The sequence below is a fragment of the Halyomorpha halys genome, unplaced genomic scaffold (genome assembly GCF_000696795.3).
Source record: "Halyomorpha halys isolate HHAL.00 unplaced genomic scaffold, Hhal_1.1 Scaffold147.1, whole genome shotgun sequence".
Classification (NCBI taxonomy): Eukaryota; Metazoa; Arthropoda; class Insecta; order Hemiptera; family Pentatomidae; genus Halyomorpha; species Halyomorpha halys.
In genome coordinates this window covers 899,840-913,139 of record NW_027116131.1, presented here as the reverse complement: position 1 = coordinate 913,139, position 13,300 = coordinate 899,840, and the positions used below count along the sequence as shown (strand labels likewise).

The 13,300-nt window shown below is 34.4% G+C and overlaps 1 protein-coding gene across 1 annotated transcript in view; it reads right to left on the bottom strand.

Moving 5' to 3' along the window:
- LOC106678558 (very long chain fatty acid elongase 1) overlaps positions 1 to 11,141 on the bottom strand; it is a 22,557-nt gene extending 11,416 nt beyond the window's left edge. Inside the window, exons 1-5 of the mRNA XM_014417134.3 lie at positions 11,000 to 11,141; positions 9,031 to 9,127; positions 5,355 to 5,568; positions 4,243 to 4,338; positions 2,469 to 2,525 (exon numbers count right to left, since the gene is read on the bottom strand). Coding sequence (XP_014272620.1) covers positions 2,469 to 2,525; positions 4,243 to 4,338; positions 5,355 to 5,568; positions 9,031 to 9,127; positions 11,000 to 11,141 — 606 coding nt within the window. The remainder of the gene's footprint in view (positions 1 to 2,468; positions 2,526 to 4,242; positions 4,339 to 5,354; positions 5,569 to 9,030; positions 9,128 to 10,999) is intronic.
- Between the last annotated feature and the right edge of the window lie 2,159 nt (positions 11,142 to 13,300).

Below are 13,300 nucleotides of genomic sequence, written 5' to 3'. Positions count from 1 at the left end.
CCTGTAACACTCCATTTTAACTAAGATCAAAATGTAGTATGTAATATACAGTTGTAAATTTCAATAAATATATTAAAAAAAAAAAAAAAAAAGCTTCCATTCTCTAGGAGGATGATTTCCGTTCTCAAAATTACAATTCAGGAATATTGAGTTTCAGCCTGACCCTCCGTTGTCAAAATGTTAAAAATAAATGTTAAGTAGTTAGAATTTCTGAAATAGACTCTTATTTTAGTAAAAAAAAAACTTTACAAAAAATAATTTAAATATTTTGCTACACAAATTTTATGAGTGTAGTTGCTAAGTGAGGTTATACACACCTACTCTCTGCTACTACTACAAAATACTTGTGTCAAACTATCGGGAAGTCTGGTTCTCCCATGTGTCAAGCCCAAATCCCCCCCCCCAAAAGTAAAATATATATACACATAAAAAAAAAAAAATATCGTCAAATATCAATCTGTAATATTTGTGTAAATATTTTAACTTAACTTATGTATAACCATTTATTATATTGTAGAATTAGTAACTATATTATATGAATCAATAAGGATTACTTAACTAGTGTATAACCATTTATTATATTGTGGAATTCATAAATATATTATATGAATTAATAAGGATTACAATATAATTTTCTGATCCACTAAAAGTTAGCACCTTATATGGAGCTTTTCTCGATGGTATTTTTTAATAATATAAATATTTCTAGAGCTATCGTAGCAACTGATTTTGATCTGCCTCATGAATTTACTTCCTTAGGTGGCAGCGAGTAATAAAATACATTCGTGGAACAGAAATTCTAACTTTATTTTTTGGAAATATAAATTTTGTTATTAATCCACTCTGCCTTTTTTAGATCTTTCTTCCTTCTGATACCCTCTGTCCATCCCCATGATCTGATCTACAGCGAATACCTATAGGACGGGCAACCCTCTCGGCTGTAAGTGAAAACCCCTTGAATTATACATCCGTTATAGTATCTGTTCTAAAAGCGAATTCTTTCCCTTCCCCTCACGACCGTAAGCGAACACCTTACGGAGTGGCGTGTGGAATACCTCACATCCTAAAATTTTTCATACCTGTTGTGTCTGGATATCAGAATAATTACTTATGCTAATAATCCAAATTTATTTATATTAATTCAATTTAATTGAGTTCTTAAAAACTATTATTATTAGATTATTTTTTCAAAGGCATAGCGTTTTTACAAGCTTACTAATTACCCATCTTTATAAAATATTATTAGCATTGAAATACATAATATATAAGAAAATGGTAATTGGTAGTGTAATCCTCAATACTACACAAAGAAACCTATTTATTTACATTTAATATACCCATGAATAATATTATATTACGAAATTATAATATGAAATATCCATATGTTATATATGAATACCTAATATCACCCTCTCTCTCTATATATATATATAACTGCCTTTTTTATTCCCGGCTCTTGTACTAGAAGTTTTGGGAGGAAAAGTTATAAAACAAGTTGCACAAAAAATCCGCTAGGAGCTTTTATGCATTTAACATGACTTTAAATAGGGCTGCTCAAAATCCTATACTTATAAAATTTAACATAGTAAAACATTTAACATTTAACACAACATCATGAATACCCATTATATTTATAATATTGAGAGCTTCAACACATAGCAGTACCAAGACTAATTATACACAGCATCTTGATAATCTTTTTAAATGGGATGAATAAATCGGAATACAAATCAATATTAACGTATCAAGCCAATGTTTTTCGTTTATAATTATGTTAAATGCAATAAATGAGTCATGAAAATTATATATCAATGCAGTACATGAAACACATTTAAACGACGCCCCTGCATTTCTGTGTCATATTTAGGACTAATTAATGCGCCTCTTCTAGAAAAAAGTGCTTCAATGTCTTTATTTACTATTACACCCTGCAAGAATTAATGTGAATTTTACATCGTATTTTCGTATCGTTTTCCTTTTTTTATTTTTTTAACCTGAAATTTTGTATTTCCAGACATGTGTATTTCCAAATGTTTCTTGTAGACCGAGTAGAAGTATCTCATATTTTGGCGGATCCAAATCAATGAATAAAATCCCAAAAATTCTTGCACGTCTTCCACTCCGTCCACCAATCATACCAACTCAAAAATCCTCCGATAAAAGCTGATTTCGCAATTATACTCATTTTATTCATAAAGTATAAATGATAATGTGCAAATAAAAGATTACTATTAGCATATACCAATGTTATAAGTTACTACTAAAAAAAAACTCCAAAGTTATATTAGCATAACAATTGACCTACTCCTATAACGTTATTTTATTAATCAATTCATATTATCAAATTTAAAAGGTTTTTGTATGACATTGCCAACATTAATATGATCAGTTGCATTAATCAATTTTTGTATTTGAGCTTGACACAGCTGGTATAGACTGATAGAACAATATATTAATAATGGGCTTACCGTGTCAAGTAAATCGATGGCTTTGTTGACAGCGAAGAAAAAGCAGACGGAGTAAACCTGAAAAGAAACACAGTGGTAATTAATAATGGATAATTAAATTTGAATGCAATATTTTGAGTTTTTATCTTTGTTCTTAATTTATATTTGATTTATTATTTTTTGTTTACATTGATTGACAATTAATCCTAACACTATCCTCACCACGTGTGCCGAAGGCATAACACATCTGTGCTAGTAGTTAATAATAACCCTTTGATTGCATCCCTGATTCCATGATTGCAAATGCAATATACTACCACCTCTGCAACACAGTTATAGGGAAAAGGGAGGTAGAGAAGAATGTTAAAGTGCATATCTTCTAGGCTATATCTACCTACCCTCCCTTTACGGTGGCTGGATACCACTTGATAAGCACCTAAGCAGATTTACTGCAATAGAAATGAGATACCTACGGAGAGTGGCAGGCCGAACTAGGAAGGATCGCATATGAAATGAGAGGACAAGACAGGATGTTGGAACTGTCTCCATAAAGGATACCATTGAAAAGAGACAACTCAGATGGTTTGGACATCTCTGTCGGATGAGTGATGACAGGGACCCAAGAAAATATTTTGAGGCCAGACCAACAGGAAAATGCCCAAGAGGGAGACCCAGAATGCAATGGAAGGACTACATCTCCAGAGTGGGAGAGAAAAGAGGGAAAAACTGGGATGGCATGAGGGTCCTGGCTCGAGATCGAGAGGCTTTGTTTGCTTGGACAGAGGCACCACTACCCTAGAAGAATGGTCCCGAAATTGAAGGATAAAAATAAGCCCCAACAAATCCCATCAAATTACTTTTACTCTTCGTCGTAAACCTACCGACTGCCCTACAGTATATTTTAATAATGTTGCCCATACCCCTGTAGAACAGATCCGCTACCTCAGACTATATACACAAGACTGAAAAGAGAAGAAACATTACGTCGATTCCGACTATTACAGCACTTACTGGACAAACGGTCTAAACTTCCAATTCATTACAAAAGACTGATATACACAACTATAATAAGGCCTGGACATATGGAGTTTAGCTTAGGAGCTTCACTAAACCTTCGAATTCCTTACAATCCAAAATCCTTCGTAAAATTCTCAATGTTCAAAGACCTTAGTGTTCCCTATGTAACCGATCTAGCCCGAACCAGACATCATTCCTTCCATTATAACTCCCTAAACACCCATACCCACCTTGCTTCATCGAATGGAGAGTGCTACCAATGGATAGTTTCCCTACACGCCTGTTTCACTCCATTATAAACTTACATCAAATTTAATGAATGAATAATTATATACAGTTGGAAATATCAATAAAGAATCATGTAGAATAACCCCTCCCCCTCTTGTAAGTCACAAATTATAAGATAAAAAGAAGTCTACCAAGATGTCTCGGAGTTCGTGTGCAAGAAGCATACCAAAAGGAAACGCTCTCATGACGTCACCTCTCGATTAAACAGGAGGAAGTATTATTTGTATCACACATTTATTCACACTAACAGTATTAGTAATGATTCTCTGCAAAACTAATTTCATTAGAGTGGAGTAAGAGCGGTAGTGCCAGGCCAAAACAATAATACATTTTCCACCAAATTTCTATTAATGGAGGTACAAGGTACAAGGCACAAGGTATATAATATAATGAACGAAATAAAAATAGATACTTTATAAAATCCAACACCCGTTTCAAAAATACAGTTGGCACCTATTAAAATTTACACTAACAAACCATTGTTAATTACCTCATCTGCAACATTCGTACACATATTCGCTGATGTTACTGGATAACAAACGTTCGACCAGAAGGAGTACATTTCTATACCCAAAAGTGAGTAGCACTGAAACATACATTTAAATGTTTTAAAATTAAAAAACAAAAATAGTGTATTATATAAAATTTATATTTTATTAAAAAGACAGTTTTACTGATAAGTATTTCGGTTTATTGATCATTTTTGGAGGCATTTGCTGATCAAATGCAAGAATCAGAACTACCTGATAACAAGATTGCTCGACTACCAGCGCCGGATTTACCATCACGGACTACTTCTGGTCCGTTAAACAAATTAGAAGCAGAGTAAAATAACAAGTTTGAAAAGTTTATTTTAATTTCAAACCAATATTAGTGGTAGCTGGAGTGAGAGCTCATGGGTAAGGCAATGGACTACTAACTCTAAGGACGGGGACCCGGCTACGGCAGATGATTATACGTTACTTGTAGCGGTTGAGTCAGCCCTGTGGGTTCTGGAGCTCTCCGGTTGGTCTAGTAACCGTACTTTCTTACAAGGTACTGCACCCTTGGCCTTTCATGGGTTGTAGCAGTAAAGATTTAATTTTTTTTCGTTTTTAATTTCACCCTTAAAACAGCATTAAGTCTAAATGATAGTAATGTAGGTGCTATAAAAGATTTTTTAGGAGTGAAACAGAGTTCATATTCGTTATTAGCACCTCAAGAAGCACTTTCCCTTACTGTATAGTCCATATATTGGTAAATGAAAGGAAGAATGACATAAGCAGTGATCTGGGCACAGAGCACGGCCCCAGTGCTCTTCATCATTAAGGTTCAAATCCGGTCCTGCTAATCCAACGATGATCCTCAAATAAAGATTCCGAAACAAATTTGTATTTTACTTTATTTACCAGTGTAGTAAATAATTAATTTTAAATATGAGAAAGTGTGTAATGGTTTGTTTTACGATTGTCATATTGTTTTTTCTTGCATTAGGCTTAAATAACTCTGAGCTCAAATCATTTTGAGGAAGATGATTTGGGAATCATCAGAAAGATCTGGTAGGATCTTATTCTACAATATAATATACAATGAAATTTAGCAGTTTTATCTAGGTTGCCTTACCATATAGGACAAATAACTGTTCATTAGGATCTGCCCTATGGTGTAGATTAACATAGGAATCCTCAATGAGAATGGTTCTCTGTCTTTCATCAACCATGGTCCGAAGAACTTGCAGAAGGCGATGTAGCATCCAAGTATTACAGCTGTAATTTCAGGAGTGAAGGAAACTTCCCTATTAACTACCACACTCGTACTATTACTATTAAAAGACATGCTGAAACACAAGTTACATGTAATATCAAGAAATTGTAGATGTAATAGAACTAATTCTAGGCATTAATTTGAGAACGGTAACGAGAGGGAGAGAGAGACGGAGAGAGAGAGAGAGGGTGAGAGAGAGGTGTCTCAGCATCTCCAAAAACATATTAAGGGACCCCAATATGCTAGAAAGCCGAAAAAGATAAATCGATACGCAGCCGCACGATCACAAATTCTTTTTATTTTCATTTTCAGGTCACCCGAAATCTTATAAAGGTATCAGCTGTCCCTCAAGGTTCTATCCTGGTCTCACTTCTGTCACCTCATATTCACAAACGAATTACCGACAAACGACAACATACTAACTGTGACGTATGCCGATGACACTGCTATAATTTCGAGAAATACAGACCCTTTACAGGCCACACTAACACTCATACGTATTCTAAACAATATACAGACATGGTACACACGATGAAAAATTAAGATAAACCACGATAAGTTACAACATGTCAAATTTACTCTACGACACAAAACATGCCCTTCATTTTATATTGACAATCATCCTATACCACAAACAAACACGGTAACTTATTCAGGACATAGTTATGATAGAAGGTTGACATGGGGCCCACACGTCAAGACAAAACGTAAAACGCTAAATTTCCGACTGAGACAATTACATTCCATATTACACAGACGTTCTAAATTATCCCTTAGACAAGAACTTGACGTATACAATTACCTACTAAAATCCATATGGACTTACGCCTGACAAATTTATGGACTTGCAAAAAGACACAGATTCAGAAAATACAAACTTTTCAATCGCAATTTTTAAGACTGGCAACGAACTCACAACTCTACGTTTCACGTTATACATACCAACTGTAATGGATCGCAACAATATGTCATGACTCGGCGTAGGCTGAAGAGGAGTTGGATGCGGGACCTCCTAGGGTAATAAAATAATTTACTTAACCTCAGGAGGTTAAGTAATTTACTGCCTCCTCATGCTATGCCTAAATAGTACAGCTCATTTGCTGATTGTAAATAGATGTACAGGTGAAATTAAAAAAAAATGTAACGATAAAAAAAAATTTAAATACACGAAGCAATCAATTGTAATAAGATCAATTTTTATTTATCCATTAATTGTTTATTATACATAGATACATGTGAGATTGTATGATTTTGATTTTTTCTGGGATTACCTGTCATAAACGAATGCCGCTAATTAAAAATTATTTATATCCAACACGAGATGTACGATGGACTGGAATTAGAAATTTACTGCTATTTTTTTTAACTATAATTGAAGGAGCTATAAAGTTTTCAAAAACCTCTCAAAAAAGTACTCGGTACAGTTTGAAATTTGGTTACAACTGAAAAATATCTACAACTGAATAGGTATGAGACAGTAAAACCACGTTAAAAAATTCTTTAGTTGCTTAATAGTAATGTATCTAATTTTGCTAATAATGTGCACACCCCCGGAAGTTAATTTTGAACCAGAAAAACCTGAACCGTTCACTCATTTTGAAAACATGTCGATGTCTCGGGAAATTATAAACGTAAAAGCACTCAAATAAAAACTTGTTAATTTCCAATTAAAAATTAATTTACATACTGAATAAAACACAGAGAAGTTATGAATGGTTTATGAATCCATAAATCCATAATCCATAAATCCATGAATTCATTTTTTATGAATGGTTTTACAAATCCAATTGTCCTTCAAATTTTTTCACACGTCTAATTTCCCTGTTCCTCAAATTATAGCACCCAGAAAATATCTCCAGTTGGCCTTAACATAAATCAACTCGGGTCGAAAGGTCATTTGGTTAATTTAGTCAATTATTTTCTGATTTTATTTTTAGTTGTTTTAACTACTAGAGTTTAATATAAAATAATGATTTTATATTAATTATCGGTTTTATTACATCAATTAGTGATTAATTAAGAATTACTAGAGACAGTGATAACTAACCCGTACTATTTTAAACACTTTGTTATATTAGCCAATAATATATCGCCGGTCCAAAGTCACCTATTTGTAAACTTCGTTAATAATTAAACATATAGAATAGTAATTAGATTCATAAATCAGTGCTTATCTTATATCAGCTATCGTATTTCAAAAACTTTTTTTCAGAAATTTGAAGATAACCCAATTAGGCTAAGGACCAATTATATTATATTTGCAAAAAAAAAAAAGTACAAAAATGTAAAAAAAGGTTTAGAATGGATAACAAACGGCGTGCTGCAATGCATATTCGTAGTTATTATCGGATTTTGAGGTTACAATCGATTTTTTTTCTGTTGTAAAAAAAATATAATTATAATATATAACAATAAATATTGTTGTGATAAATTATAATAAACAATGTTGACTGTGATTAAAAGTTAATTTTTGATTTAATGTGAAGAATTGACAAAATAGGTAATTAGAAATAAGGTTGGGATTGCTTATTAATAAAATTATATGATTCCCTAATGTTTTAATGTCTCACTGGGTAATTGTAGACTGAAATTAAAGACATGGACAGAATAGTCTGCATAATGTTTTTTTTTTTTAATTGATGCGGTTCTAAAATTGTATTAATGTATGATAATTTATTAATAATATTGTTATTTGTTTAAAATGTTAAAAATCATATGTATAATAAAAGCTGTTTGTGATAGATTGTCCTTGAGGATGGCCGAATTGACCGAAACGTTGGACTTATAAAGAAACACAAATTGTTTTGAGGCTATTTTTTTTTTTTTTTTTTTTCGAACCCTCTAAAACAGAAATAAAAATGAATTAGTAAGTGCATTACTGTGAAAAAAGAAAAAGTAATTCGTGTTGTGTCTTACCTTTTACTACCTTTGGTATTTTAAGGTTACCTGTTATATTTAATTTTACATATGAGCTATCCATTCAAGGAGCTATTTTGAGTCCGGAGGTGAGGGGCCTCCTCGTGTTGTATCGCATATAAGATAAAAAATAAAAATAAAAATAATAAATACGATAGATAATGGTGAAATAATAAGAGAAACAGTCAGAAATTGAAAAGAAGTGTGAGGGAGGGGGTTGGGGTGCATCAGAAGATGGAGCTATGAGGTGATGTTAATAGGGTTTTTGGAACCTTTCCTGCCCTGCCACCTCGCAGGAAGGGGGGATGGGGTGATAGACTGGAATACTGGATTGAAGGAAGCAGGGAGACTGTCGAAGAATTTAATGTGTCTCCGTGTGTTTTGAGGCTAAAATTAGATAAAATTTATTTATGGATGGCTGGACGAAGTGGGGGAGGATTCAAAGCTTTTAAATATTGAAAGATGGAAAGGGAAAGCAAAAGACCGTGTAGATTGGTTGGCTGTGGTGGGGTAGGTCCGGGATCTTGAAGGCAGAGCAGGGCCACAATAATTATAATAATAATCACCAAAAGAAGTTTCATTTGAATCAGTGATCCCACGTACCTAAAAAAATACAAACCTTAGCTGAAGTTGAGGTCCGGATGGTTCGGTGAGTTGTGTGAGACTAGCTTTCGCAATATTAGTAGAGTTGGAAGAAGAAGCGTGTACAATATTCACTGAATAATACACTCCGTGATTCATATGAAAAGCACAAGGTTTTTCGATTATATTTGAATAATTAAAATTGAAAAATTAAGCGTGCATAATGAAGTAAACTGAACAGTATGCAAGATTACATAAAAGGGAAAAGATCCTTTAACGTAGGGAGAACTCTACACTTACTCCCGACAGAATAAATCAAGAATAATAAATAATGATTCAGTAAATCTTTTTTTTTAATAAATGGTATATATTAGTAATTATATTATGGGGAGCTGGTGCACGTTTCGAAGGGGTAATTTCTTGACTTGCCACTAGAGCGCAAAACAAGCGCTGTTAGTTCAGACGGTGTTTGCTAGATAGCAGCACCAACGGTGATTACGTTACCTGTGGTGGGGGATTTGAATTTTCAGCTCGACCTACCCTTAACCACTCTCGTTTAAATATGCGAATCAAGATGAGGAGGTCCCTCACCTCCGGATTTTAAAAATAGGACCATTTAGATAGAATGGATATTTCACAAGTAATAAATAAACATTACAGGTCACCTTAAAATACCAAAGGTAAAAGTAATACCCAACACGATTTATTCCTTTTTCACAATAAAGCATTCACAAATTACCTGTTTTTTTTTGGTTTCTGAGGGATCGGAGAAAAAAAAAACCACTCTCGTGATCGGTCAGGTGACTATTAGACCACACCCTATTATTAATCACGTGAACGTTAAGCCACCATTTTGTACTTTGTTTATCTCCACAACCATTGACGGATGAGGTACCCACTTTTTATACTATAACCAGGGTCTGAGTTTGCCCGACCACCATTTTGATTTGTCTGCTGTTTGAGAGACTTACAAGTTTGGCAGAGGCTGAGTGTACCCGGCCGCCATTTGATGATGAGTATCTCGCGACCAATTTATTTTCGTTCACCCATTCCGTTGGCCACCAATTTATTACGAGGATCTCGCGATCCTCTTCTTTTCGTTTGCCGCCATTTTGTTGCGAATCTCGCGAACAAAACAAAATCGGACTTTGACCTGCAGAGCCTTTAAACAATGATAAGTAAGATTTTTTAATGATCCTTAATCTTTTAATCATTTTGACTTTAATCCCCTTTGTGCTTTTAGTATTTGAAGTGGTTAAACCTAAAATAGAAATCAGTGTGTAGTTGAAGGAAATAATGTAATTGTTATATAATAAAAAAAAATGATTTTTGTAGGTGGTATCCTTGAAAATGGCCTGAGGGTCGAAACGTTGGAAAAAGTTTAAGGAATAAAGGTTGAGAGAAAAAAAAGGATCAAATTTGTTTAAATTAAGAATAAAATATAAACTTTATCTTCTAATCCCTTCGATGAAGTCAATAAGGAACTTTGAACTTGTATAATAAACAAACTGAGAGATAAATAGATCCATTACTAAGTAGGACTTTTTAATCTCTCTTATCTTTTGATACTCCTGATTTTGAACTATAATACTTTCTATTTTAGTTTCTTCAGCAGATATCAACAAAGCACCATTTAATTCCCTAAGGATTCAATTTTGAACAGACAATACCTAAAACATAAACACAAATATTGGTCTCGGTTATCATCTTTACCAGTTAATTCTTTCGGTGGAAGTGAAGAAACTTAGAACCACTAAAAAATTACATATAGGAGTAGGATAAGTGATGTCATTATGATCAGCTAATAGAATTTCCTATACAATTGTTAATAATTTTTTAATTACCTTTTACCTGCTTTATTTACTGCAACCTTCCCAGCTGTTACGCAACCTCCATCAATCCAATGAAATACTTACGATATAGACGCGGAGGGTGCTTGGTCTCCTTTTTTTATTTCTTTTGTTTACTCCTATCACTTATCAAAGGGTCATTTTATACATTATAACCTTTCTCCTCCATTTTGTTTTTCAAGCAACTTGAGGGAATTGAGCTTCTGAAAGCAGCTGATTGAGCTCGCTCGCCATTTTGTTTTTCTGGTGTTTCTAATACTTGTGGGTTTTCATGGGGCTGAGTGTGCCCGGACGCCATATTGTAGTTTTTTGTTTACGCCCACCACCTATCAAAGGGTTAGGTAACCACTTTTTATATTATAATCTCCAACCGCCATTTGGGTTTTTCTGCTGTTTAGGATCCTTTTCTTTTCGTTCGCCGCTATTTTCGTTTCGAGAGTCTTTTAAGAAAAACTTCTTAATCTCTCTTATCTTTTTATCCTTTCGACTTTGAACTTTGTTGTATTGTCTTTGTCTTTTCTTTGCCGCCATTTGTTTCTACTGTTTGGGAGGCTTGAGGTTTTGATAAGAACTGAGTTCTTTTGTAATCCATTATAAAAGGTCAGATAACCATTTTTTTATATTATAACCTTCCTCCGTTATTTTGCTTCTCTTGCAACTTGAGACTTTAAATTTTTCCATGGGCTGACCACTTATCAAATGGTCAGGTAATTACTTTTTATACAATAACTTTCTCTACCATTTTGTTTTTTCTTGCAAATTGAGAGATTTAAGGATTTGAAAGGAGCTGAGTTTCCCCAGTCGCCATTTTGTTTTTCTAGTGTTTCAAATACTTGTGGGTATTCATGGGGCTGAATGCGCCCGGTCGCCATTTTGTTTTTTCAAATGTTTCAAATACTTTTGAGTATTTATGGGGGCTGAGTGTGCCCGGACGCCATATTGGATTTTTTGTTTACCTCCAGCACCTATCAAAGACTTTTTATATTTTAACCTCCTACCCGTCATTTTGGTTTTCTGCTGTTTGAGAGACTTAAGGTTTCGGTAGAGGCTGAGTGAGGCCGACCACCATTTTAATTTTTCTGCTGTTTAAGAAACTTACGGTTTGGTGGACGCTGAGTGTGCCCGGACACCATTTTGTATTTTGCTCACCGCATTGAATGTAAATAAATACTTAGTTCCTTTGTGTAGCTTTCAGGATCACGTTACCCTATACCACTCCCTAATATATCATATATTTCAACGGTAATATGTATACTTGGAAAGGGTAATATAATAATAATAGTTACAAGGACTCAAATAATTTGAATTAATAAAAATACATTTGGATAATTACTCTAGTAATTATCCTGGCATCCTTAATATGATATATAGAAGTACATATATGCCATATGGTAGTATTGATCTTTTTTTCAGGTCTCAGGAGCGACGGAGTTTACAGAATAAGGTATCAAAAGACAGTGAATTTTACAGAGAAACGACGAATCTCAATTCTCAATCAACTTTAATAAATACTTGGAGGAAGATAGTCATATGTTTCACCTCACTTAGCAGGGCTTCGTCAGGAATGATAAGAATGAAGTTCTGCAACCAGCTCTAGCAGAACTTAATTCTTATCAGCCCTGCAAAGTGGAGCGAAAAGTTGGTAACAATTAATAATTTTCTTTTACTATTTTGATACTTTTATTGACCACCGCCCGGAATATCTTCCTCCAATCTACTTTATACGATCAACTATCTTCCTCCAATTTTAATAAAAGTTATTAAGCGTGACATTTAATAGGTACCTAACCTTCTCCAATCACGTCAGGGAAAGGTTGAAGATCACCGAACAGAAATCCCATAGGCTGTATCACCTGCTCACTTCACCACAGATCTCTTTCTGACTGAAGCTGCAGATATATAAGACTATTATTCGTCCGACCTCTTCCAAACAACACTAGAAAAACTTAAAAGCTACCAGAACTCCATCTTTCGACGGATCGTCCCAGGCACCACACTGCAGAGGGCCAGGAACAGTGCCATCCACCAAGAACTCCGGCGTCCCTCTGTTCCGGAATTCATAGGCCGACGGCACATCAAGTTCTTTAATGGGCTAAAGGCCTGTGCAAACCCACTTTTCCGGCAGATTGCCCCTCCACCAAGACCTGGGAGGTGGCAAGGCACTGTTCCCGTGGTCGACGTGCTTGTCCCTGGGAAGGAGTTCAGACCCAGTCTAAACCCAGCCATCCATCACTAGTAGAGAGGTCCATTCCCACTCGTGACAATGCAGACACAGTGCTCTCCTACATACAGCGGATCCCACAACCTACCTTACAATGTGCTTCAGGCATAGAAAGGACATTTATGTTCGTTATTTTTGTATCCATATGTTTTTGTCGAAATAATAAAAATTAATAGAAGGGTGAAAAAAATAAAAGTGTTTTGTCAAAAACTATTGACAGAGGTAACTTGACGGAG